We start from the raw sequence: 26148 nt of genomic DNA, 5'->3' as shown, positions 1-26148 counted from the left end.
TTGTGAAGGAGGTCCAACATGAGGCCCTGGTCCTGGTCCTGGTCACAGAAAGCTCCACTTCACACTTTGGAAATTGAAACCGAAGTCCCCACATATTACACACACAGTGACGTAACAAACACAAAAAAAAATCTGCTATAGATGCATTAGAAAGGGTTTGCAAACCACATATTGACCCTCACATCTACCCAGAAGCCTTTGCTCCTCATTAGCTTCTTCTGCTCTCCTGAATGAAAGAATGAAATGAATGAACAAACGAATGGTTTCGTTTACTTCTCGTACTTTTACTCACGTTAAGGAGTTGAACCAGTACTTTGACTGTCGCCAGAGTATTTATTATTTGACACAAGTATCTGTACTGCAGTACGGTTGCTGCTGTGTGGGTTCAGGATGAACTCAGACTCATCGATCGGTGGGTTCAGGTTGCTTTATTTGAACAGAGGGACAGCGATTGATCAGAACGATCAGAAAGATGCTAATCAATCAATCGGCAGTACTGAGCCATTGATACAGAGTATTGATTATAAACGTTACAACGCTCCATTACGACGTCGACGGTGCAAGGCTGCATTCCACTGGCCCCTGGCGACCGATGATGTCATCAGGGGCGCTGTGGGTGGGGCCTCTTGGCAAACTGGATGGCGTCCAGCGCGGCGCCGATGTCGCAGTTCTTGGCCAGCAGGAGGCGAGTGAGCCAGCCGCCCTCGTCAGTGAAGCCCATGGACAGCATGAGGGCCAGGGACTCCACCAGCCGCGGGTCAGCCTCTAGGGTCAGAGGTCAAAGGTCAGCGTTGGAATTAAGCTCTTCAGCCTTTCAAAAATGCATCTTTCTCATTTTTATAAATCTTTTTTTTTTTTTTTTTTAGGCCTTTTGAAAAATAATGACAGAGCAAATCATCGAAGAAGAAGAAGAGCATTGAAAAGGTTCATAGAGCAGGGGTCAAGGGTCAGCAGGGGTCAGCAGAATATCTGACCTTGAGGCAGGTGAGGGTACAGAGCCGCCTCCATGAAGCCAGTGGGTCCCTGGCCTTGGCCCTGGCCCTGGCCCTGGCCTTGCTCCTGGCCCTGGTCCTGGCCCTGGCCTTGCTGCTGGCCCTGGTCCTGCTCCTGCTCCTGTTCCTGTTCCTGTTCCTGGTCCTGGTCCTGGTCCACCTGCTGCAGTGACTGCAGCTCTCCAGTAGAGGGATCCACCTCCCGGGGGCTCAGGTGAGTCCACTCGTCATCGGACTCTCTGCCGTCAGCCTCACCGACGCCTCTGATTGGCTGCATTTCAAAGTGATAATTGGTGATGTCACAGTGAGGTTTGTTTGTTTTACGTTGCTTTAACACTGATACTGCTGTATGTGTTTTCCAACGTGCGACAAAATGTATCTTGTACTTGCATCATAGTCTGATGATTAATTAACGAATAAACTTGTCATTTAAAAACCAGAATCTCTGTCCAGGAAGTGTGAACTCCTCTCTGCAGTGTGAGATGATACGGCGCCTCCTGCTGTTGGTTAAGGTGTTGCCATATTGCCGTAGTGCTCACGTTGGAGTTTGCAGCTAACGTGTTTCGCTGCTACATTTTCTATGAAATATTCCTAAACTTTAGAAACGTTTCGGAGTTCTCGAGCCTTTTCAGAATAAAAGCCCTTCTTCTTCTACTTCTTCTTCTCTGTTTTTTGCAGGATGTAGTCAACGAGGGACACTGCCACCCTCAGCACTCAGCCAGTACTGCACTGAAGGTACAGACGAGCATGTGCTGAGCTGTCATTGGCCTGATGAAGTACTCGGTATGTATGAGTACTGCAATGCGAGTACTTATACTTGTACTCCTGCCAATAATGTGTAACGATGCAAATTTCACCAGAGAGGGAACAAAAAAAAGGCTCCTCCTCCACTCACCTTTGACCCCTGGTCGGCGTCACCTGCACCACTGGCCCCGCCCACATCACTGCTGGGCCCGTCCCCGTCACTGCTGGCCTCGCCCATCCCCTCCCCCGCCTTAGAGGGGGGGGTGACCTTGGTCCTGTGGCCGTCATGCTCCACGTCGATGTCCACGTCGATACCTGCACACACACACACATACACACACACACACAATGATGACATCACTTCCTGTCTACACCATCAATGGTGCTGACGGTTGGGTGGCTTGGTGACATCATCGCTCACCCAGTGGGCTCAACATGGCCGCCACGCCCTCGCCGATGTTCTTCAGGAAGTCGACGTTGGCCTGGTTAGAACCTGGGGGTCAGATGTCAAAGGTCACACAGGACAATTACCAGGGCACTGACAGACTTTATTTCCTGAACTGACCTGCGGGGGTGCTGTTCCCAGCAGCAGCAGGTCTTGAAGGTCCAGACTGGTCCTGGTCCTGGTCCTGGTCCTGGGCCTGAGCCTGGGCCTGGTTCTGGTTCTGGTTCCACATGCAGTGCCTCATCCACTTCATCCATCGTCCCCGGGGAAACAAGTGCTGCTTGGAAACAGACACCACCATTAGCGCGCGCACACACACACACACACACACACACACACACACACACACACACACACACACACACACACACACACACTGTCAGGCTGCAGTGCTGACCCTCACCTGCAGGGGGAGCCAGATGGGCAGCAGCGGGTGCTCCGTGTGCTTGCCCTGGGCCTGGCAGGTGGAGCAGAGGTCAAAGTCCGGACACACGGAGCACTTGAAGCGGGTCCCCACCACCGGACCCTCGCAGCCGTCACAGGTCACCCCGGGGTGGGGCAGGGGCGGGGCCTGGTGGTGGGGAGGGGGCGGGCCGCCCAGGTGGTGGGGAGGAGGGGGCGGGACCAGGAAAGAGGGGGGGAAGGCGTGAAGGGGGAAGTCCCGGCGGAGCTCCTTCTTCTCTGCAAGAGTCCACAGATTCCAGATGCTTTTATTGTCACGTTGCAAATAACGACGCTCAGGTGCAGCAGGCTCACATCACAGCTGGAGTCACACTACAAGCAGGTAATCTGTCCGCCGCCCTGGTAGTGACTGTGTGTCTGCGTCAAGGTGCACACAGGTTGCAACACATGTATACATTTACCCAACGTGTCAACCTGAGATCGCTGAGACTTCTCTAATGTTAACCAGTGTCACAGTTTATCCATGTAAACAGAGTTATTTTCAGCATGTATATATATATATATACATATGTATATATATATATATATATATATATATATATATATATATATATATATATATATATATATATATATACACACGCACATATACATACATGTATACATATAAAATACGATTTGAGAGTAGGTTCATATGAATACATGGAGACCGCACCGTGACCATGGTCCAAAAACCCCTGATCATCCCGAACCCTGGAAAAACTGCTGTTGCATCCCTGCTGTCTATCCATCATATATCTATGCATCTATCTGTCATCTATCTATGCATCTATCCATCATCTATCTGGCATCTATCTATCTATCTATCCATCATATATCTATGCATATATCTATGCATCTAAGAGGGCGCTGTACCTTTGATGAAGATGCGGAAGGTCTCGTCCTTCATGCAGTTGAGGCCCATCAGCAGCTCGTCATCAGAGGAGAAGACCACCAGGTCCCCATCTTCATCTGGGAGGAGGAGGAGGGGGGGGGGCAGAGCTGTCAATCAACTCTCAGCTGTCAATCAACCGTCAAGCACCAGCGGAAGAATCACGACCTCCTGGTGATTGACGGCTGAAAATCTGCTTCGGTCCTTTCAGAAAAATGAGCTCATCTAGTCGGATTATTGACCTTCTCCGCAATGATCGGATTACTGATGGTTTCTATCAGGTTGATGTTTGTATTGTTTTTGGTTTTTCGCACGCATTTCTCTTCACTGGCGTCAACAGGTCTTGTTGGGGCCGGTGTCCCTCAGACCCCTCGGATGATCGACAGTCCAGCGCGTGCACAGGACCCCCACTCACCTCGGTAGAAGAGGCTGAAGCTCCTCAAGTTGCCGAAAATTGCGGCGGTCTTGCGGCTCAGGAGGTCGAAGCTGCGCGCGACGTCCTGCTCCACGGTGAAACGGCGGAGCTCGCGGACGGCCTGGTCGCGACCCAGCAGAGAGGCCTTGATGGTCACCGACATCCTCAGTCAGTCAGTCAGTCAGTCCAGCAGAAGCACCGACAGTCCAACAGCAGCGAGTGTTTGTCGAAAGTTTGTGACGCAGCTTTTTATTTCTTCTTGTTTACTTCCGCGATGGCCACGCGCAACGTCAGCGGAAGCGAAGAACCGTCGCGTCTTCTGGTTGGATTGAGATAGAAGCCCCGCCCACCGAGACTGGCGGGAGGAGGGGGGTTTCCACGAGTCACGTGACTGGACGAGTTGACCCGATAGAGAAAAAGAGCTGCGTCATCATGACGAGGAAATTAAATACCGGAAATACGCAATAATTTAAAAACTTCAAAGTGGTTTTCATGTTTTGTCCTTCAACAGTGAAAATCAGGTTGAATCTGGTTTGAATCTGGATTCAACCTGGATTCACACCCAATGACGTTTTCTTTTTCTTCCAGAAGTTTCTGGAAGAGGGTGGACAGCAGCCAATCAGCTGCAGACATCTGGTCACATGACCATGACTCACCAGCCTCATGACCTGCAGTGAGTCACAGTCACAGGACAACACAACACAACACAGTGTGTGTGCGCGCGCGTGCGCGTGTGTGTGTGTTACAGCGACAGTGACTTCCTGTCAGCTGACCGCAGCGGAGCCACTGATTGGCTGATGGGGGGCGTCAAGTGGGACGACCGGACAGCATCAGAATAAACAGAATTTATTGCAACTCAAACGCCTTCTCAATCTAATAAGAAAACATGTCATCAATAACAGAATCAATAACCAAGTGATCAGTGAGGAAACCAGCAAGAGGCCGAGACTCAGTCCATCTGGTGACCTTTGACCTCAGCAGCAGGCAGCAACGACGAGGGGAAGGCAGGGCAGGGGGTGGGGGGGCGAACCCCTCCCTCAGTTGGGGCAGGTGGTGATGATGTCATCGTGACATCACGGCGATGATGCCACACGTTGAACAGGGAGGAGGGTGGGTGGTGGTGGTGGGGGGGTTGTTCAGCCTCTTCCTGCAGGTGGCACCGACGTCACGACGACGCCGCGGCGATGATGTCATATATAGAGCGGGTGGTACTGGCGCGGCGTCAGCTTCTTCCTGCAGGTGGGGCAGCTGTGCGACGAGCTCAGCGCGTCCCTCACGCACTGGCTGCAGAAGACGTGACCGCAGCGGGTCGACACCACCAAGCGGCCGCTCTCCACGATCTGCGGCACAGAGACACAGCGGCGGCCAATCAGGGGGCAGCGGTTGAGGAGACGAGGTCCGCCCACACCCAGTGTGATAGCAGCGGGGGGGTCTCACCTCTGAGTAGGAGTCCAGACACACCGGACAGCTGATGGTCCCAGGAGTCGACCTGCAAGAGACGGATCAGTCTGAGGTTCGATGCGCCCCCCCCCGCTGGACAAAGGCAGGAAGTGACGGAGGGGCGCTCGCCCGCTCCAAAGACAAACTACCACCATCACCTGGACAAGCTGCTAGCCTGTAGCGCCGAAGTCACGCCGCCGCTGACCACAGGGGGCGTGTCTTCGTCCTCGTCACTGCTGACAATGTAGCTCTCACCTGTGGCCACTAGGCGGCTCTGAGGACCTGCAAGGGAAACACGACTCCTCGATATATCACACGGTGGGGAAAGTGGAATAATGAGAGCAGCACGTAAAGTGCAAAGACAAGAAGAAGAAAAAAAAATGTCTGAATTAAAAAAAAAAAAATAGAGATGAAATAAAATAAAGTCTTTCCAGAGACAGAAAGGAAACAAGGACATTTTGATTATTGATACATTAGTGACAGAACCTGAGAGAACACACACACCATCACCATGAGCAAGTTTACCTTCATCAACCAGCTGGATCATCATCAACATCAAGGTCATCAGGGTCAGTGGTGGCAGCAACAAACAACAGGAAACAGGAGGAGTTGGATGAGTGACGCGCGCGCACACACACACACACACACACACACACACACACACACACACACACACACACACACACACACACACACAGTACCATGACTGAGTCATTGCTGGTGAGGTCGACCACGCTGGTCTCGGACGCCTCACAGGTGAGGTCCACCACCTCCTCCACACCTGGGGGTCAGAGGTCAGGGGTCAGGGCCAGACATCATTAATCAATCAGAGTGTGGATGGATGGATGGATGGATGGATGGTTACTGACTGTCCTCGGCGTCGATGGTCTGTGCTGCAGCGGTGGGCTGCTGTTGATCCTCAGCAGACCTCCTGCGGCTCTGGGCTCGACTCGCCATCCTGCTGCTGGCGCTAGCTGCTCTGTTAGCACCAGGGGGCGCTGCCCTCCGGCTAGTAGCCTCCCTGCTGCTCTTAGCGCTGGCTCTGAGAACCAGGGGGCTTCCAGAGACCCTCCTCCTCCTCCTCCTCTGAACCTGGACACACACACACCGTGTCTGTGTATGAGTGCGCTGCTCGGTCAGTTCATTTATATGCTGAGCAACAGACTTTGTTTTGGTACAAAGAGTCGAAGACTTCCTGTTTCTGTCCTCCAATTAAAACGTGTGTGTGTGTGTGTGTGTGTGTGTGTGTGTGTGTGGAGAGCGAGAGAAGAAGAACTCACGGTGCCGCTCATAACAGACAGTTGGACTCTGTGGGGACACAAACACAACCTGCTAGCAGAGTCTCTGAGTCAAACAGCAGCCGTTAGCATCTCCTGCTAGCAGCAGCGGGAACTTCCAGTGTGCCCGAGCTCCACTTTCAGCTCGTGGCCAGGAATTAAAGCTGCTCAGTGTCAGTAGAAGACGCCGACTTCTACTCCCGGTTTGGTTTCGGCTCCTCGCTCCGGTCGCGCGGGTCTCCAGTCAAAGTTGCGGCACTTTGTTCGCAGTTAGCATCACAACGAGATGTTAGCGGCGCTCGCGCTGCGCTCTCCTTACCGGAAGCGTCGCTTCTCCTTCCGTCAAGCAGTCAGCGGCTCCAATGACGGACGGGCACAGGGTTTTTCATAACAGCTTCACTCGCTCTCGCTCTTTCTCTTTCTCTCTCACACACACACCGCAGCAGCTGATGCTGCTAATGCTAACAGCTGCTGCTGCTGCTGCTGCTGATTGGTCGCCGGAAGTGGTTCCGTTTATCATCCTGCTCCACGCACCGCCCCTGAAATCACCCATAACCATCTGATTGGTCGCTGCAAACCTCGAGTGCGCCGCCTGTGGTGGCTGAAGGATCATCCTGTTGACTGTCCGCTGGGGGCAACAGTACGGTCGACTGAAACCAAACGGACAACCTGAAGCTCCAGAGCTCCATCCCTTCACCCTGGTTCTAAACAGCAGTGAGGTTCTTCACGTTCTTCAAAGTGTTTCCTTCTTACAGTGAAGCTTTCAAGCTTTCATTGTTTGATGGTTTTACTTCTCATTTCTCCTTTGTCAATCATTTCTACTGTTTCATGCTTTACACTCTGTAAAGCACTTTGAGCTGCACTTCCTGGAGTGAAAGGTGCTGTAGCTGTATTATATATAATATCCTTAGGCTTCACATGCAGTCTATTATATGTGTATTCCAAAGCTCCAGAGGTGGACGTTCAAAGTCTCCTTGCAGTGTTGCCTACTCAGCATGAGGACAGAGGCTGTGTCTCAATCCAGGGTCTGCATCCTTGGAAGGACGCGTCCTCCGTCTGAAGGAAGCGTCCTCCGTCTGAAGGAAGCGTCCTCTGTCTGAAGGAAGCGTCCTCCATCTGAAGGAAGCGTCCTCCCAAGGACCCGGCCGAGAAGGACCAACCCAAACCCCGCCTCCCCGGTAACCACACGGGACGGTCTAGCCTTCGGCGTATTTCCTGGTTGCGTCACCGCCGCTCCCTCCTGCTGGCCAACCCCGGAAGTGACGTTTTCATAGCATCAAGCTAACCATTGGTTTGCCATCCAACGATGGCGTTGGATGTTCAAATAAGGAAAAACCCTGCGTTGAAAACTGAATATTTGATGTGAAATTTCAATATTTTATACATTGTGTCTTTGCCAGTAGATGGCGCTAACTTCAGCTGACTTCCCAGGATCCCAGGATGCTTTGCGTGCTGCTGCAAAGCATCCTGGGATACAGAAGGCGGTGTAGGATAGTAGCGGTGTCTCTATCGTCAATCGTCATTCTAAATGATGTACCAGCAAAGATGACCCAAAATCCCTCCTCCGCAGCCCCACCCCCACCCCCCCAGTGTCCGCATGGCTTCTGGTCACATGTTCGTGCAACATGTGAGCGATGTAAAGAAGAAGAAGAAGAAGAAGGGAGGACGTCCACGAGACGACATCTGATCATTGTGTTGACAGCACCGGAAGCCCCCCTGCAGGAACCTGATACACCTGCACGCCCATCACGTGATGCAGGAGAGGTGGAGGCCCCGCCCACCTGTGTGTGTGTGTCTGCCTGCACGGGTGGAGAGCAGGAGGAGACGTGAGGGCGATGGATCACATCGGGAAGTGGCTCCGCAAAACAAGCAAGGTAAAACTTTTCATTGAAACTTTGAGAGAACTTTTTTTCCTTGAAGAAACCCGACGTGTGTGTGTGTGTGTGTGTGTGTGTGTGTGTGTGTGTGTCAGAGTAACTGACACCGCCTTCACTTCTAACTGCTCCTTTCATCCTTTCACTGTGAACGAGCAGTTTGTCGCGTCTCTGCGGTTGAAAAGCACCTGCTGGTTGTAGAGGAGATGATTGGCTGGAACATCAACGTCCAGGACTTACACAACTACACATAACTACAAGTACACACACTTACACAACTACACCTGACTTCCACGAACTCCACATTTCCATGCAACAGGTCGAGACTTCGCTCTCTCGATTGGACTGAGTCTGACCCCTGACCTCTGACCCCGACCCCAATGCTGCACAACTGACTGGCATGTGGCCTCTCTGTCCAACCGCAGCAGGAGGTCAGAAGGCAGCTGATTGGACGAGCGTCTGGAGATGGTGCCAGTGCTGTGGGAAGCCCCGCCCATGCGAGACCAGGAGCTCCTCCAGCATTGGACGCCAGGTGATGATGTCATCGCAACGATGACCTCTTGACCCCAAACGGCAGGTTGAACTCGGGATGTTAATATACAGATTGTTTAATATAAACCTGTTTACATTTTGTTGTTGGAATTGTGCAAATTTTCCCCAACGTGGGATTAACAAAGACTTCTTTACCTTTATGTATATATATATATATATATATATACATAAATATACATATGTGTGTATATATACATATATACACACATACATATACATACATATATGTACATATGTATAGATAGATAGATCTAGACCTCTCTATGTAGACCTCACCTGAGCGCTGGTTATGAGCTCTAGCGCCACCATGTGTCTCAATGTGTTTTGTGATTCAGGTTAGCAGCACAGCTGTTAGCCACTGAGCCGCTAGCATTGGCATGCTACACTGACAAGCTAGCAGAAAACTCAAGGGGGGCGTTTGTTTCGTTGTCAGGGACGGCCAGCAGGGCAGTGCCGGCCAATCAGAACCTCCCCCCACCCCTCCTCCTGTGTGTGGGGGGCGTGTCCTCCTGGAGGAGCCGGAGCTCCACCCGGCCAATCACACACAGGAGGAGGCAGGAAGTCGTGACGACCTTTCGCCTCTTGCACCCGGGTCACTTGCTGTCGGGCAGAGTGCCGCCAGGCCACGCCCACAGTGGGCGGTGAGGGGCCTCCCCCGCTCCCTCCCTTCCTCCCCTCTGCCGGGAAGGTGGGTGGGGCCCTGTCTGACTCCGCCCCTCTCCCGCTGTTGGGTGGAAGCCGCCCTGCAGCGAAGCAAAGACGCCCAGCGATTGAGGCCACGCCCCCCACAGGAGTGGGAGGGGCTGAGGAGCGAGGGAGCAAAGGGGCGGAGCCACCAGGAGGAGTCGTGGCACCACCAGGAGGGGGCATGGCGCTACTGCCTGCTGTCGCCGTGCATCTGTCTCAGGTACCCAGTGAATCAATGAGTCAGTGATTCAGTCAATGATTCAGTCAGTGAATCAGTCAGTCATTGAGTCAACTCTAACAGTATCTCACCTGTCCAGGTGTCCCAGTGCTCCTCCCTACCAGGAGCAGGACGGAGCTGCTGCTACGACACTGCTGTACCCCAGCCTGAGTCACATGACCATCAGCTGACTCCACCCCCTCCTGAGTGAACTGACCGTCAGCTGACTCCGCCCCCTCCTCCTCCACCTGCATCATGTGACCATCAGCAGCCAGTCAGCCAATCAGGGGGTGGGGGGTTAATGTGAAGTGAGAGCCAATCAACAGCGATCAGTGGTGGGCGGGGCTTCGTGATGTAATGATGGAGATGTGTCGGCGGGGCTTGTTGACAGCTGCTTTGATTTGTTTTGAAAGTTGACGATGATGTAATGGAATAACTTCAGCTGCGGTTTGAAACAGCGACGTTGTGTCAATAAAGTTTGATCATTTTGACCAGCAGAGAAATGAAGAGAAACACATCAAACGCATCACTTCCTGTTTGCACATCAACAGTCAGACCGTACCTGATTGGATGGATTTAATGTTGATCCTTCGTCAGTGACACAACTGAGTGAAAACACAGTAGGACAATTCAGTCAAGTCCAAACAGAGGCTAGTCAGCATGGCGCTAGTTAGCAGGGTGCTAATTAGCACGGCGCTGTAGTCTGACGTCAGTCTAAATGAATCAAATCAAAGTGAAGCGTCAAGAGTCCAGATGAGGTGCATTATGGGTAAGAAGAGGTGAGCTGCGGTGCAGCCAGAGGGGGCGCTCCTTTCGTGGCACGGGGACATCCAGTCTGACCTGGCAGGAGCTTCTGCTTGAAGGCCCGACCTTCACTGACGCCACAGCTGGAGGTTCCTCTGAGCTGAGACACACACACTGACTCACTGACTCACTCACACACTCACTCAATCCCACACTCTCTCTAAGTGGTGAAGCTGCTGGGATCCACCTGCTGGTTCATCTCCACCTGCTGGACCTTCAGCTGCTGCTCAAGGACCTGGAAGATCTGCTGCAGGTTGGGGACGGAACCCGACTGCAGTTTGGACCACAGGGGAACATCTGGGGCGGGTGGAGACACAACACAACAGGAAGTCACCTTCAGCCTGACCCTGCTGACCTGCTGACCTTTGACTGATGATCCTTCACACCTGCAGCCTCCATCACCTCACCACACTGTGGCCAGATTCTCAGGTCCTTGTCGCTGATTGGCTGGCAGCCCAGTGACTCAGACAAACTCAGTGACTCAATGACTCTAGGGGACTCACCGTTCAGGGTGACCTCAAAGGCTCCGGTGGACAGGAAGTGAGTCTCCATCATGTTGCAGAGGAAGAAGGTCATGAGACACGAGAAGATCTGGAGACACAAGAAGTCAGGAGGACACACAGGTGACCTTTGACCTTATAAAGCCACAAGCTGCTCTTTTTAAAAGACCAGGACCAGAACCAGGAGGGTCTGCAGAGAGACTGGTCCAAACCCTCCAGGTCCTGGTCCAGCAGCCTCTGACCTGAATGTTCAAAAACGCGACTCAGAAAGTCCCACCTTGTTGTCCTGAGACCAGATCCAGGCCCGGGTCCATGCCTGGGGGGGTTCCAGGCCCAGCAGGAGGGCCGGGTTCTGGCCGCTGACCACCAGGACCAGGAGCAGGAGCTTCAGGTAGGAGACCAGGTTCCCCAAACAGCTGAGGAGGAACACACAGCCATCAGGACTCAGCGGGAGGAGGGAGGAGGGGGCCTCCTCAACCTGGCAGCGCCCCCTGCTGGCCACCGGCTCACCTGGCTGGACTCACCTGTAGAGGTAGGAGGGGGGGTAGTTCTCTCCCTGGATGAGGAGGTCTGGGTGCAGCTGGCTGATGGTCCTGGAGAACTCCTGGAACAGCCTGCTGTAGCCTCACGAGGTACTGGACACACACACACACACACACACACACACACACACACACACACACACACACACACACACAGGTCAGAGAAGATCCAGCAGTCTGAGTCCCCAGCAGGAGGTTCTTCCAGTGTCCCTGCTGGTTCCCTACTGGTTCCCTGCTGAACTGCATTCCAGTTGGTTTCCAGGTGAACTGGTTTCCCCAGTGAACGGCTGCATGTGTTGCGCTGCCGTCAGCAGACTGGTCGCTAACAGACAAACCTGCTCCACATGAGTGGAAGTGGCAGCGACCTCAGCCAACACAGAGCTGCTGTCAGGGAGCAGCGCCGCCAACTGGTCACATTGAATAAACACCTCTTTACACCTCAGCTGGGCTCAACCTCGCTCCGACAAAAAAATCACAACACAACACAACACTGTGACAGCACTGCACAACACTACACAACGCTGCACAATGGTTTCAACGTAGTGACGTCGCTGGGAAAACGCTGTGAGCACTGAATCAGTGAATTATTACCGAGGTGAACAGCAGGGACTCGCACTGACTCATCAGGTCACTGACTCATCAGATCACTGACTCACGTGACTTGAATCAGTCTTTTACCGATGTTTTAAGCTTTGCTACATGAAACACACCTAAAAAGTATCCGTTCCATTCCATGCTCAATCCTGAAGGTGGAGCATACATATTTAAATATGGACATATTTACAGGCAATAGAAACTTAACAACGCAAACAATCCAATAAACAAACGTTGAAAACACCTGATTAAAGCCCCGCCTTCAGTCTGGTCCACAACCTCCCTCCACAAACAGAAACACAAGAACTTTTTAAAGTTGGATGCACCCGTCATTGTTTCAGGTTTAACACCCCCCGCCCCAACAACAAATGACGATTTCAGTTTTACTTCAGTTTAATGGTAGTTTGTTTCCGTCAAACTACCTCTTCAGTCTGCACATTTCAGTCGTGATCCTCCCCGGTAGTTCTTGCAAATCCCGACCCAGAGTAAAAAAATACTTGTGTCATCTGCAAACAATACTCATTTTGATATTTCAGATACTTTACATATGTCATTTGTCGCGGACGACACAGGCAACGTCCAAGCATGATAATGAGTATCTGACGGCGGCGCAACACGTGCAGCTGTTCGGCAAGGAAACCAGTCGGGACACACAACCGGCAGGTGGCGCTGCTTGATGAGCCCCAGTCCTGGAGCTTCGAAGAGCGGAAGTGACGTTGGCCGGAAACAAAACACTCGGTAACAAACGCAATAAAACCAAAGTCGGACAATATTAACGTCTCACAGGACGACAAGCGAGTGCAGAAAACGTGTTTAGCCGCTCATGTTGTTCTGACTGCAGTTAGCCGCTAGCCGCTGCTAACTCACCAGTACTGGAAGCGGAGCACCGGGCCGGTGTACAGCGAGGCCTTGGCGGCGCTCCCAGGCTCGGAGTCCGGCAGGGGGTCCACGGAGGAGCCGCCGAGCTGGATGTCCCTCACAGTGAGAATAAGGAAAAGGAGCAGCGCCACCAGGAGGCCCGCTGAGGTTAGCTCCGCCATGGCTGCTGCTGCTGCTGCTGACTGGACGGGAGGGAGCAGAGGAGGGCACAGAAGGGGAGGGGGGCGGAAACAGCCGGAAACACTTCCGGTGACATTCTTCCAAAATAAAGAGCAGGACGCGGAGAACTAAGATGCGATATCATTGAAAAGTGTTCTCCGAAAACCAAAGTGATGTTCGGAAATACATTTAAAATTAGCCATTAAAGTAACAAGATTACATCCAACCTCACAAAACGAAGGAAACAACAAAAATATGATCTTTTTTTTTGACATGTTGAAAAGAAAAATGACGAACTCTGGTTCTTAATGTGTCTCATGCATCGTCAGGTTCTTCATCCGGGCATGTTTCATTCTGTTTCCTCTAAATGTATCGCACAGTGAACAACAAAACTCCTCCGTAATTTCTTCTTTCAGACTTGAACACTCCCGCCAGCTTCACGTGAAGTAATCTTTGTCCTATTATTATCTCGTTATGTATTTGGTATTATATTATATTTTTCGCCTTTCACTTTTCTTCTCTTTTCTATATAAAAATAAAACGATGCTTCGTTGTGATATTTCGCTTTCAGAATAAAGTTGTTCGATTTCAAATAAACAACTAAAAACACTGTTCTTGAGTAAAATAATTTATTACATCATTCAGTTTCTCTCGCGCTCTTCGCTCTCTGCCGTTTTAAATGAAACTCCTTTTTTATAATCAAAAATTGTGAGTTAGCGGAGGCGTTTTTCAGTCAATATTTGTTGTTCTGATTTTTAACGTCATATTTCGTCGCCACGAGTGTGACAACAGCGTGACGTCATCATTGAACGTCCGTCCACGGCGGGAGGAGGATGAAGGGTGAATGAACGAGCTCCGTTGCTTTCATCCACTCGCTCGGACTTCAAGCACATTTGTATTGTGTTGCTTTTGTCTTTTTGTCACTCACGGCGTCTCGGGTCTTGTTGACGTCACTGACAGCCGACGTCACACAGGTACGTCCCCGTGTTCAGCCTGACGACGAGGTGGCGGCGGCAGTGTTGAAACAACACAAGACCGTCGCGTTTTAAAGAAGCTGTGACGACACTCGTCTGTTTATCGTAGCAGCGAAATTCAGTTTAGCATCTAACCGGAAGTGCAATAGACACCTGGTGCAGGATGTGCAGCTGTGAGTGTCTGCAGTTGAACCGAATCACTGAGTCTCATTCATTTCTGATTCATTCAGTAATTCGTTGTTTTTCTCTCTGACTTGTGTTGTGTTTTGTCATGTTTTGTGTAAGGCTCCTCCGAGCCACTAGAGGGCAGTCAAGGGTTGATTTGAATGGAGATTGAGGGTCACCAGGATGCTGAGACAGGAAGCAAACACTTTCTTTCTGTCTCCAGGACACCATGATGGCTGCGAGGCTCTCAGCCCGGAACATCCTGCTGCAGCTCCCCAGATCCTGGTCCACTGAAGTCTTTCAGACCAGAATCTGTTCAGCGGGACTCCCTCCAGTCAACTGTCACACGCCTGGGGTCAGGACTCTTTCTGGGGTCGGGACTCTGTCAGGGGTCGGGATTCTGTCTGGGGTCAGAACTCCACCAGGGTTCGGGTCTTGGTCCAATGTGGGAGTCAAGTGTGGTACCAGGAGTCTTTCCGGGGGCGGTGCAGAGAGGGGGTCTGGCTGGGCCGCTGGTCTCTGGGACGCAGCACCGGTCCACCTGTGTGAGGAGGTCCTGGTGGGCCTGCAGCAGGCAAGCGGGTTCCCCTGGTGGCTGAACATCGTGGCGTCGACGGTGCTGGTGAGGACGGTGGTCACCCTGCCACTTGCTGCCTACCAGATGGTGGTCTTGGGCAGGGTGAGTACCACAGGACCACAGGGTTCGAGGGAGTCCAGGGGGGTCTGATTGTGTCTGGGGGGGTCCTGAGGGAGATCCTGTGGGGTCTGGAGTGGTTGTGAGGGGGGTCTTGGGGCCAGGGTGAGTACCACAGGACCACAGGGGCCTCGAACCTTCAGCCTCAATTTTGTCCAGACAAAATCCACGTGTAGGATGAAAGGTCTCCTGTGCAGTACGAGTGCTGACCTGTAGGGGGCTTGCAGGTGGAGGCTCTGCAGGCGGAGATCTCGGAGCTCGCCAGGAGGCTTCGCTACGAAGTTTCGGTCCGGGCCAGAGAGAAGAATTGGACCGATAACCACAGCCGGTAAGAACCAGCAGGACCACCGATATCCGGGGGAACCGTCCTGTCAGTCAAACCACAACACCAGGTTCTGGTCCTGGTAGGAAACCAGGTCCACTAATGAGCTGCTTCTCCTCAGGTTCCAGTTCAAGAAGAACCTGCGCCGCATCATCTCTCAGCTCTACATCCGGGACAACTGCCACCCCTTCAAGGCCAGTGTGCTGATCTGGGTCCAGCTGCCCCTCTGGATCAGCATCTCTCTCGCCCTGCGGAACCTCAGTCTGGACCTGTCCGGTATGCCACCTCTGTTCCGGACCAAGACCTTCACCGGGTCCAAAGGGCAGTGTAACATCTCAGTGACTGGAAGAAAGATACAGCGTCATCCAATCACTGATCATGGGAGTCAGGGGTGGGAGGGTCACATGACTAGCAGGAACCAGTGAATCAGTTATGAGTCAGTCCAAGATGAAACCAGAGAAGAAGAAGAATTGATGGACATCTCTCCCCCTTCTGCTCCTCCTCCTCCTCCTCCTCCTCCTCATCTTCCAGACCTGACAGCAGGAGGCGCTCTGTGGTTCTGTGACCTCTCCGTACCTGACCCCACTTGGATCCTCCCGGTACTGCTGGGCCTGACCAACCTGCTGGCGGTAGAGGTCAGTGCCCCCCTCTCAGCTTCCCTAACCCCTCCCCCACACGCACCCCTTCAGCCCCTCCCCCACCCACCTCCCTCTATTTCTCTTCTTCTTCAGGTGTTTTCTCTGCAGAGGCTCTCTGAACCGACTCGTCTCCAGAGGATCATGACCAACGGAGTCAGAACCTTCAGCCTGCTGATGGTCCCCATCGCTGCTTCAGTCCCAGCGGTGAGAACCACCAGGAGGTTTGGGGGGGTCCATGGCTAACGGTACCAGGGGCGCTCCAGGAGCTCTGTACTAATGGTGTCAGCAGTGCTCAAGGTGCTAACTCCAGTGTGTTGTCTCTCCCAGTCCATGGCCCTGTACTGGTTCTGCTCCAGCCTGGTCGGGTTGGGCCACCAGCTGTTCCTTCGCTCCCCCTCTGTCCACCAACTGTTGCGCCTGCCGGGCCAGCGCTCCCAGAACCCCTACAGAGACCTGCTGGCAGCTCTGGTGCAACGGCTCACCAGGAGACCTGGGAAGTGACCAAGACCCAGTTCTGCACTGGAGAACCAGTTCTGGACAGGGACAGAGACCCTTTTCTGGGTTGGGGACCCTGTTCTGGGCGGCAACGCAGACCCAGTTCTGGACTGGGTACCCTGTTCTGGGCTGCCGGAGCTTCACCGTCAAACAGATGATGGACAGATTTGATGGAGGAGTGAAGGACAGACGAGCGACACTGACCTCTGACCTCTGTCTGTGAAACTTGCAGCTGCTTGTTGACTATTGATCTGTTAATTTATTATTGATCTCAAGTGTCACAACAATCAGTTGTGTGTTTGTTGGTCTTTTTCCCTGCAGTGACTTTGCCTGATGATGATGATGTTGTTGTTGACCCAGGATGAAATGATGAACCAATAAACTGATGGTCGCCCCTTTGGTCTGGTGGGTCAAAGAAAGCTGAAGTTTCTAGAACAAAAGTCAATGGAGGGAAAAAAAACATCACGAAGGGGTTCAAGGTCAGCTGACCAGGGTGTTTGGGGTCAGAGGTTGTGCTTCCATCTGAGGTTCCATCTTTTCAGTGTGCAAACGGAGAATCACATTTGATCAGTCAGTCAGACAGTAAAATTACGTGATATCCAGTGATATCACTGGTTGCTGTTTCATGGTGCATTAATCAATAAACAGCAATAAATCAAACAGGAAGTGTCCAGTTATTTCTGTCCACTGGCCGTTGTCGTCGTCTTCAGCTCCCGTTGGCTGAAGGAGGAGACGGGGAGCGTTCCACAGAATGAGGGCGGGGCCTTAAGCAGTCATGTCACATGATCGCTGAGAACCAATGAGGAGACACCATTTATTACCATCAAAAATCAGATTTATTTTCTACGTTTACAAAAAAAAGTCTTACGACAAATAAAAACAACAACAGCGGCGACGTCTCATGACCGGCCCTCTCGGAGGGCCGTGATTGGCCGAGCCGCTCTATGACGTCATCATCCGCGGGGCGATGCTCATCGACATCAGTTCCTGGAACAGCAGCTTGCAGGCGTAGGGCATCCGGACCAGTGAGATCTGTGGATCAATACCAGGATCAATACACTGATCAGTCAATGGCAGGACCAACAACAGGATCAATAGACTGATTGATCAGTGACAGGATCAATACATGATAGAAGACACCAAACCGATCAATCAACAGTCTGACCATCTGACTGGTTATCAGCTGATTATTGACAGGTAATTAGCTGGTAGTTAGCTAGTAGTCATCTGGGATTTGGCTGGCTGGTAGTTGGCTGGTAACTATCTGGTAGTTAGCTGGTAATTGGCTGGTAACTGGCTGGTAGTTATCTGGTTGTTGGCTGGTAGTTATCTGGTAGTTGGCTGGTAGTTATCTGGTAGTTGGCTAGTAACTCGATGGTAGTTATTTGGTAGTTGGCTGGTAGTTATCTGGTCGTTGGTTGGTAACTAGGTGGTAGTTATCTGGTAATTGGCTGGTAGTTAGCTAGTAGTTGGCTGGTAACTAGCTGGGAGTTAGCTAGTAGTTCTCCGGTAGTTGGCTGGTAACTAGCTGGGAGTTATCTGGTAGCTGGCTGGTAGTTATGTGGTAGTTGGCAGTTAACTAGCTGGTAGTTCTCTGGTAGTTGGCTGGTAACTCGCTGGTAGTTAGCTAGTAGTTGTCCCCCCCCTGGCTGTTGCACACCTGGGTCTTGTTGCGGCAGCCACGGCACTCGTAGGTGTGGGTGCGGGTGTTGGCGATGGCCATCAGGCCGCACAGGTTGCAGACGTGGACCTGGTACGGGTCCGACGCCTCGAACAGACGCTCCCGCAGGAACTGGGCGGCGCCGTGGGCGATCTGGCAATCGCGCTCCATCTCGCCGAACCGCAGACCGCCGTCGCTGCAGGAGGGGGAGGTGGTGAGACGGCAGCCAGCAGGAGGTGACAGAGGGTGACGGGGGGGCTAAGGGGGCCACCAGGGAGACGGGGCCTCACCGAGAACGGCCCTCCATGGGCTGGCGGTTCAGGATCTGGACCGGGCCCCGGGCCCTGGAGTGGATCTTGTCGTCCACCATGTGCTTTAGCCGCTGGTAGTAGGTGGGACCCACGAAGATCTGCGACGTCAACTTCCTGCCCGTGAAGCCGTTATACAGGACCTGAGGAGGACCAGGGCCCGTCACAGGGGTCAAAGGTCAGCAGTCAGCGGTCAGTGTACTACTGCTGCCGACAGGAAGTGGGCGGTGCTCTGACCTCGTTGCCCCTCAGGTGGTAGCCGTACTCCGACAGCAGGTTGGACACCTTCTGCACGTTGACGGCGTCGTTGAAGGGCGTGGCGTCGCCAATCTCGCCCTTGTTGGCCGAAACCTGGAGGCGAGCAACACAGCCGATGAGGGCGGCCTCTTGCCAGCGAGCGAGAGGATGGCGGCGGTGGGCGGAGCCTCACCTTTCCCTGCAGACACTCGATGAGATGGCCAACAGTCATCCTGGACGGGATGGCGTGAGGGTTGATGATGATGTCGGGGGTGATGCCCTCGCAGGTGAACGGCATGTCCTGCAACACAGCACAGTCACACTGAGGAACACAGCACCACCAGCAGGGGGCGGCGTCAGAGGCTCCTCCACCAGCAGGGGGCGCCACCACCACCAGGGGGAGTCGACAGAGCACGTATGAGTGAGGTGCTGGCCTCTGCTGGCCTCTGCTGGCCATTCCACAGCGGTGCCAAATGCCTCTCAGCTCAACCATTGTGACTTGCGTGTCATTGTGACATCACTTCCTGTGACCTGCTAAGGAGTGCCGTGCCTTCCTGCTCACCTCCTGTCGGTACTGGATCCCACAGGTTCCCTTCTGTCCGTGTCGGCTGGCGAACTTGTCCCCGATCTGGGGGATCCGAACCGAGCGGACCTGCAGCAGACAGGAAGTGTTGTGGGCCCAGACAGGAAGTGAAGCTGACGTCTGGCGGCCCATCGACCGTCCTCCCCTCCTCTTACCCGGATCTTGCAGAACTTGTAGCCCTCCTGGTTGAGGGTGACCATGACCTGGTCCACGATGCCGGTCTCGCTGGTCCTGAGGAAGGTGCTGCAGTCCCTCTTGGTGTAGCGCCGGTTGGTGCTGTCCAGCTCGTCGTCGTTCTCCGGCAGCGTCACCGTCTTGCCGATGATCACGTCCTCGCCGGAGACCCGGACGCCAGGCGCAATCAGGCCGTCGTCGTCCAGCTTGTCGTAGATGGCGTGTCTCATACCTGCGGACCGCCGCAACCGTCAACAACCAGTCGCAGTGCAAGGACCCACGTGACGAGGCTGCGGCGGAGCCCGGGGGTCTCACCTTGGCAGGTCTCGCGGGTCGGCTTCTCGAAGATCTCCTCCTGGTCGAAACCTTTCTTGGACTCTTGCTCCTTGTAGGACCGGTAGAAGACGGACCTGCGGGACGGACGGCAGCCTGTCAAGCTGGATCCAGCCGGCCCAATCAGCCCTGATCAATAAGAGGAGCCCACCTGAAGAAGCCTCGGTCCACCGCCGAGCGGTTCATGATGACCGAGTCCTCCTGGTTGTAGCCGGTGTAGGAGGCGATGGCCACGATGGAGTTGATGCCTGAGGGACAGGAAGTGGCCGGCAGTCAGACCTGCTCTGTGTGTGTGTGTGTGTGTGTGTGTGTGTGTGTGTGTGTGTGTCTGTTACCTGCAGGCAGCTCTCTGAAGCGCAGGTACTCCATGGACCTGGTGGTGACCAGTGGTTTCTGAGGGTAGTACAGGACGTGAGCCAGCGTGTCCATCCGCACGTGGAAGTTTGTGATGTAGACGCCCATCGCCTGCTTGCCCATAGCGGACTGGTAGGTGTTCCTGGGAGACTGGGGCACAGCACAGGGTGAGAGACCTGCACCTGGTTCCGAATATCTGGACCAAGTCAGACTGGTCCCAGTCCAGTGGTCCAGATCAGACTGGCCCCAGACAACTTTACCAGGTCAGACTGGTCAAGGACCTGGACCATATTAGAATGATCCCTTCCAGACCTCTGCACTGGGTTAGACTGGTTCTAGACCTCTGGACCAGGTTGCGTCTGACTGGTGGTCGAGTTCGGCCAACTGGTACCTGGTTGTGGTCGGGGAAGGGGATGATGGAGGCGCAGACCCCCAGGATCATGGACGGGTGGATCTCACAGTGTGTGTAGGTGGAGCAGTAGGCCACGCCCTTCTCCTGAAGGTCATCGGGGGTCATGGCGAGCATCACCGTCTCCTCCTCCAGCGTGTCGATGTACTCCACCACGCCGCTGGCCACCAAGTCCTGCCAACTGGCCACCAGAACCAACCTCGTGAGGACACAGGGACCAGCGGGTCCAACTCCACGGGGACAAACTCCTACCTGTAGTTGTTGTACTCTCGCTCCTTCAGCTGGTCGATGTGCCGTCTCTTCAGAAGGAGCTTCTGCTTCTCCACGATCAGCAGCGGTCGGCAGATCCGCCCGGCGTCCGTGTAGATCCTGATCTCGCGCTCTCGGATGTCTCTGATCATGGACACCTGGGTGGACGGAGACACGCTTGATTCTCCTGGATCGAAAGGCACCTGGAGACGGACGTCTGCTCCACCTCCGGCACGTCCTGCACATCACAGTCTGATGTTTTCCTAACGCAACGCGTCCTCACTTCGCTGCTGAAGGTCGACCGGCGAGATGGAGCAGCAACAAGAGCAGGTGGATTGCATCTCCGGGTTTTACTGACTCACCTGGTGCACCTGCACCTGGTCTGGTTGTGTTAGTGTGTGTGTGTGTGTGTCTTGTGGGAAACGGACGAGCAGTCGTTACCTCAGACACGATGATGTCCATCTGCCGCCGCAGCTTCCTCAGCGTGTTCATCAGCTGCTCCGGGTCTTTGTGGATGCCCACCCAGCAGCCGTTGACGAAGATCTTGGTGGCGCTGCAGACAAGCGGGATGACATCACGGGTCAAAGGTCAGTCAGGTCACACAGGCAGCCTCCGTGCGTGCAGTGGCCGCCGACTCACTCTGCGATGGCGGCAGGTGAGATCTCCTCCAGGTTCTCCATGCTCCACTCCTCCAGGAACTCCAGGATGGGGGACGGCTGAGAGCCCACCGAGATGTAGGCCATGAGGGCCAAGTTCTTGACCAGACCCACGGCGTGGCCCTGGAACAGAGCAGGTGGCGTTCATCAAGTTGTTAGTGGTCAGGTCTGGACCAGCGCTGGGTGCAGCGGGTGGGTGGGTGGAGCTACCTCAGGGGTCTCAGCGGGACACACCATCCCCCACAGCGTGTTGTGCAGCTGCCGGGGTTTGGCCAGTTTGCCGTCTCTGCCGATGGGGGAGTTGACCCTCCGCAGGTGGGACAGCGTGGAGGCGAAGGTCAGACGGTTCAACACCTGCAGCAGAGTGGAGCACAGCAGGCTGAGGACCAGCAGAGCCAGCAGGACCCAACAGGACCAAGAGCACCCGAGAGAATCCAGCAGGACCGAGCAGGACCGAGCAGGACCAGATGTTTCACCTGAGACACTCCCGCTCGTGCCTGGTGAGCCTTCTTCACGTCGCCCCAGTTCCCTGTGGCCAGCGAGTACTTGAGGCCGTCCGAGATGATCCTGGTCTTGATGGCCAGCTCCAGGTTGAAGTCTTTCCCTCTGTCGATGAACTTCTGGGCGTAGATGCGGATCTCCTTCAGAAGGTTCTTGAACATCCTGCAGCCACAAGAGCAGCAAGGAAACTCAACAGCCATCCTCCAGAGTGTGTGTGTGTGTGTGTGTGTGTGTGTGTGTGTGTGTGTGGGAGAGGTAGCCCCACCCCCTGAAGAGGAAGGCCAGCAGGGGTCCAGCCAGGTCCAGCCTCTTGTTGCCGTAGTGATCTCGGTCGTCCAGCTCTCGCCGTCCTAGAGCAGCGAGCAGCAACCTGTGGACCATGTAGCTGCAAGACACACACACACACACACACACACACCGTCACAAAATGTCCAGGTGAACTCGCCCCAGGAAGTGGGACCAAAGCCCCAGGAAGTGGGACTCACCCCAGGAAGTAGGCCTTCTTGGTCTCGCAGAAGTCGCTGACACCCACGTGGGGCAGCATCTCCTTCTGCAGGACTTCCTTGGCGTACTTGATCCTTCGCTCCTTGGTCACGCCCGGCTTGGCTCCGCGGGAACCGATGAAGTTCAGCGCCACGTTCTGCTCCTGGATGACGAAGGCCTCGTCCAGGGACGGCTTCACCTGGGGGACACAGCCAAAGTGCCGGTGACATCACGGCCGTGCGGGCGGGGCCCGTCTGGCCCGGACCAACGGGCCACTGAGCGCCACACCCACCATCTCCATCATCTCGGGGTCGTCAAAGTCGTAGATGATGTGCTCCAGGATGTCCCTGTCGGACACGAAGCCCAGCGCCCGGAACACGATGATGATGGGGACTTCCTGTCTGATGTAGGGCAGCGTGGAGACGATCCTCTGGCCAATGGCGCTCTTCTTCACCCCCTGAGGAAGGACCGGTTGGTGAGTGGCGCTGCAGTGCCTCAGGCCACGGTCGCCACTGACAGACCCCCGCACTCACCTGGCCTCCTCGGGCCATCATGCTGACCCAGATGGTGCTGGTGGGCCGGGACGAGTTCTCCAGGCAGGAGCGACACTCGCCAGTGTAGGCGTACTTGGAGTCCTTCTTGGCAAAGACGTAGACCGTGTTGGTGGCCATCTTCTCCTGAGCGATCAGCACCTGGACACCAGAGAGGCCTCAGTAGGACACCAGGACTCAAACCCAGGAAGTGGGACTAAAGCCTAACAGGTAGAACTAAAACCCAGGAAGTGGGACTGAGACCCAGCAGGACACTGAGGCTCAACTCCATCGAGTTGAGTCAAATGGACCCCAACGTTCCAATCAGAAAGGCTTCCTTGGTCCACAGCCAATCAGCAGGCTCTCTGCGGTGCCGCACCTTCTCGGAGCCGTTGATGATGAAGTAGCCTCCGGGGTCCAGCGGGCACTCGTTGAGCTCGCACAGGTCACGGTCGGTCAGGCCGCTCAGCAGGCAGTAGGTGGAGCGGAGCATGATGGGAATCTTGCCGATGAAGGTCTTCTGGTGCTGCGTCTGGACCTGCTCCTCGCCCTCCTTCATGATGGTCTTGGTGATGTCCACGTACAGGGGGGCCGAGTACCTGTGGGCGGGTCGGGTTGGGGTCAGGGCTGGGTGGGCGGGGCTGGGCTAGGTCAGGTGGGCGGGGCTTACGTCAGGTTCCGCAGCCGGGCCTCGTTGGGCATCATGGGAGAGGGGGCGCCGTCGCGCTCCCAGTGGGTGGGCTTGGACAGGTAGATCTGCTCAAACTTCAGCAGGTAGCGAGGCTGCAACACACACACACACACACACACACACACACACACACACACACACACACACACACACACACACACACACACACACACACACACACACACAGTCAGAACTATGGGGCACAGCTGTGACACCAGGTCACCTGATCACTGACCGCAATGCACACAGCATATAGTGAACATGTTGTGTGTTTCACAGCATGTTGTGAAGCCACAGCTGAAGCCAGTCCTCTTCTTCTCCTCCTCCCTGAAGGTTGTGGAGAGCCAGGGGCTGTGTCTCAATTCAGGGTCTGCATCCTTGGAAGGAAGCGTCCTCCGTCTGAGGGAAGCGTCCTCCCAAGGACCCGGCCCAGAAGGACCGACCCAAACCCCGCCTCCCCGGTAACCACACGGGACGGTCCAGCCTTCGACGTATTTCCTGGTTGCGTCACCGCCGTTACCTCCTGCTGGCCAACCCCGGAAGTGACGTTTTCATAGCATCAAGCTAACCATTGGTTCGCCAGCTAACGATGGCGTTGGATGTTCAAATCAGTAAAAACCCTGCGTTAAAAACTGAATATTTGATGTGAAATTTCAATGCTTAAATTTATACGTTGTGTCTTTGCCAGTAGATGGCGCTAATTTCAGCCGACTTCCCAGGATCCCAGAATGCTTTGCAGCAGCACGCAAAGCATCCTGGGATAGAGAAGGACGTGAAGGATAGTAGCGGTGCAGCCTTGGAATGGGCTAAAAGTAGGAGTGTCCTTCAGACTCCTGGGAATTGGGAGGAGCCTTCACGCAGTGCTATGACGCAACTTCCTTTCAAATGCAGCCTTCGAAGGATGCAGACCCTGAATTGAGACACGGCCGGTGGTTAGACCTGGAGCTAAAGTCAGGGGTCAGGGGTCAGAGGCTCACCGGCTCCTCCACCTCTCCAGAGGTGTGCTGAGCTTCAGCCTGGAGGTCAATGGGCGGAGCGTCCTCCACGATCCTCTGCACCGACATCTGGATGAACTCGTCGAAGGAGTCGAGCTGCTGGCGGACCAGACCCTTCTCATCGAAGTAGGAGCTGGAGGAGCAGCGGAGGAACATCACAACCAGGCGAGCAGGCAAGTTAGCAACACACAGACATCATGCTAGCTAGCTAGCCAGTCAGATTAGAGTTGCCAACTGTCCTTTCAAAGGGTTAGGGTTTTTGTTTAGGGTGTTTGTTGCGTGTTTCTGGGTTGTCTTGAAGGCAACTTTATTTTCGATTTCCATCTTTAGTTTGCGTTCAAAACCGTAATACAATTGGTCAACCCATCCACAACAACTGCGTGCTGGCTGTGTAGAGTAGTAGGCTATGAATCAGGATTGGCCTCCTTTGAGGGACGGCTGGCAGCAGCGGTGACAGTGATGACACACTGACCTGATGACGATCCAGCAGGCCTCCTGCCACAGGTCCGGGGTGATCTCATCGTCGTCCTCATCGTATTGATTATCTGTCACACAATATTGTTGGTCAATAATAATCTCCTCCAAGCAACGAAAGCCCCGCGGTTCCTCTGCGCCTGCGCAGCGCTGCAGTAGGACCCTCCTCCCACCGGATGATAGCGATGCAGAGCCTCGGGAAGCTAACGGCTACCGCGCCGACAACTAACAACAACGAGCCGCTGTTAGCTCGGTCCGGTCCAGTCGGCCAACAGGCGGAACACACGGCGAACGTGGTCGCAGGGCGAGCTAAAAGTGGCTAACACTCTAGCATCATGTTTCACGGGGTTGATGTTGAAGCAGCTAGCAGCAGCTAGCGGCTAAAGCGGTGGACTGATTCGCTTCTCAGTCAAACTTGGCGGAAGCAGGTCGAGTCACATAGCAAGGCGGTCAGGTCCGACAGCTCTGAGTCTCCGGTTCGTCCCGGTTCGATTCAGCTTCTTACCTTCATCCTGGTCGTACATGTTGGTGCTACCGAGATAACAACAACACTCGGCGGCGCTGGAAGAACAACGCGCCGCTGCGTTTCTTCTTCTTCTTCTTCTTCTTCTGCTGCTGCTCCTTGATGGCGACGAGTAAACAGCGCCATCCGGTGGACCGGAGCATATCTCCACTGGCTCAGGAACCCAAGAAGCATTTCGGGAGGAACCAGGCGACAGCGCCCCCACCTGCTGATCGGCACTAACCGCCGGAGATGACGAGGAATCAT

The 26148-nt window shown here is 54.2% G+C and overlaps 6 protein-coding genes across 10 annotated transcripts; 2 read left to right on the top strand and 4 right to left on the bottom strand.

The window, feature by feature from the left end:
* Positions 1 to 409: 409 nt before the first annotated feature.
* Positions 410 to 4223, bottom strand: sqstm1 (sequestosome 1). Of its 2 annotated transcripts, none has more exons than XM_076016522.1 (8): positions 3930 to 4223; positions 3499 to 3594; positions 2585 to 2862; positions 2302 to 2461; positions 2158 to 2229; positions 1888 to 2051; positions 975 to 1263; positions 410 to 765 (listed from the first exon to the last, which is right to left on the bottom strand). In XM_076016522.1, the coding sequence occupies exons 1-8, from the start codon at positions 4090 to 4092 to the stop codon at positions 602 to 604; spliced, it is 1386 nt and encodes a 461-aa protein (XP_075872637.1). In that variant the 5' UTR covers positions 4093 to 4223; the 3' UTR covers positions 410 to 601. The 2 variants fall into 2 exon arrangements, with proteins under 2 accessions (XP_075872637.1, XP_075872638.1); XM_076016523.1 differs by having other exon boundaries at positions 2302 to 2458; positions 3930 to 4222.
* Positions 4224 to 4759: 536 nt separating this feature from the next.
* rnf4 (ring finger protein 4) lies at positions 4760 to 7268 on the bottom strand. 2 transcript variants are annotated; one of them, XM_076016525.1, is made up of 7 exons: positions 6650 to 7268; positions 6239 to 6461; positions 6071 to 6150; positions 5895 to 5907; positions 5528 to 5651; positions 5367 to 5418; positions 4760 to 5269 (listed from the first exon to the last, which is right to left on the bottom strand). In XM_076016525.1, the coding sequence occupies exons 1-7, from the start codon at positions 6659 to 6661 to the stop codon at positions 5120 to 5122; spliced, it is 654 nt and encodes a 217-aa protein (XP_075872640.1). In that variant the 5' UTR covers positions 6662 to 7268; the 3' UTR covers positions 4760 to 5119. The 2 variants fall into 2 exon arrangements, with proteins under 2 accessions (XP_075872640.1, XP_075872639.1); XM_076016524.1 differs by lacking the exon at positions 5895 to 5907 and having other exon boundaries at positions 6058 to 6150; positions 6650 to 6677; positions 6966 to 7263.
* Positions 7269 to 8222: 954 nt separating this feature from the next.
* On the top strand, positions 8223 to 10489 carry LOC142882088 (uncharacterized). The gene is made up of 4 exons (XM_076016628.1): positions 8223 to 8520; positions 8946 to 9052; positions 9506 to 9979; positions 10077 to 10489. The coding sequence occupies exons 1-4, from the start codon at positions 8482 to 8484 to the stop codon at positions 10165 to 10167; spliced, it is 711 nt and encodes a 236-aa protein (XP_075872743.1). The 5' UTR covers positions 8223 to 8481; the 3' UTR covers positions 10168 to 10489.
* A 17-nt stretch (positions 10490 to 10506) lies between these two features.
* On the bottom strand, positions 10507 to 13507 carry selenot2 (selenoprotein T, 2). The gene is made up of 5 exons (XM_076016629.1): positions 13284 to 13507; positions 11805 to 11915; positions 11558 to 11696; positions 11284 to 11371; positions 10507 to 11077 (listed from the first exon to the last, which is right to left on the bottom strand). Exons 1-5 carry the CDS (start codon positions 13454 to 13456, stop codon positions 10941 to 10943), a joined length of 648 nt encoding a protein of 215 aa, XP_075872744.1. The 5' UTR covers positions 13457 to 13507; the 3' UTR covers positions 10507 to 10940.
* Positions 13508 to 14250: 743 nt separating this feature from the next.
* Positions 14251 to 17402, top strand: cox18 (cytochrome c oxidase assembly factor COX18). 3 transcript variants are annotated; one of them, XM_076016625.1, is made up of 7 exons: positions 14251 to 14601; positions 14714 to 15272; positions 15515 to 15615; positions 15731 to 15885; positions 16141 to 16244; positions 16341 to 16451; positions 16575 to 17402. In XM_076016625.1, exons 2-7 carry the CDS (start codon positions 14823 to 14825, stop codon positions 16746 to 16748), a joined length of 1095 nt encoding a protein of 364 aa, XP_075872740.1. In that variant the 5' UTR covers positions 14251 to 14601; positions 14714 to 14822; the 3' UTR covers positions 16749 to 17402. The 3 variants fall into 3 exon arrangements, with proteins under 3 accessions (XP_075872740.1, XP_075872739.1, XP_075872741.1); XM_076016624.1 differs by having other exon boundaries at positions 14252 to 14428; positions 14817 to 15272; XM_076016626.1 differs by having other exon boundaries at positions 14252 to 14601; positions 14817 to 15272.
* A 153-nt stretch (positions 17403 to 17555) lies between these two features.
* polr2b (RNA polymerase II subunit B) lies at positions 17556 to 26019 on the bottom strand. Its single transcript, XM_076016621.1, has 25 exons — positions 25885 to 26019; positions 25378 to 25450; positions 24888 to 25038; positions 23890 to 24002; positions 23599 to 23818; positions 23223 to 23381; positions 22982 to 23146; positions 22692 to 22888; positions 22472 to 22591; positions 22182 to 22368; positions 21916 to 22059; positions 21689 to 21828; positions 21491 to 21602; positions 21053 to 21207; positions 20783 to 20981; positions 20373 to 20541; positions 20189 to 20285; positions 20020 to 20114; positions 19686 to 19936; positions 19510 to 19599; positions 19141 to 19248; positions 18948 to 19061; positions 18693 to 18853; positions 18403 to 18598; positions 17556 to 17774 (listed from the first exon to the last, which is right to left on the bottom strand). The coding sequence occupies exons 1-25, from the start codon at positions 25901 to 25903 to the stop codon at positions 17685 to 17687; spliced, it is 3525 nt and encodes a 1174-aa protein (XP_075872736.1). The 5' UTR covers positions 25904 to 26019; the 3' UTR covers positions 17556 to 17684.
* Positions 26020 to 26148: the final 129 nt, after the last annotated feature.

This window comes from Nelusetta ayraudi, unplaced genomic scaffold (assembly GCF_046127955.1).
Source record: "Nelusetta ayraudi isolate G7.1 ecotype Tasmania unplaced genomic scaffold, CSIRO-AGI_Nayr_v1 ptg000230l, whole genome shotgun sequence".
Classification (NCBI taxonomy): Eukaryota; Metazoa; Chordata; class Actinopteri; order Tetraodontiformes; family Monacanthidae; genus Nelusetta; species Nelusetta ayraudi.
This window is presented reverse-complemented; position numbering and strand designations above follow the sequence as displayed.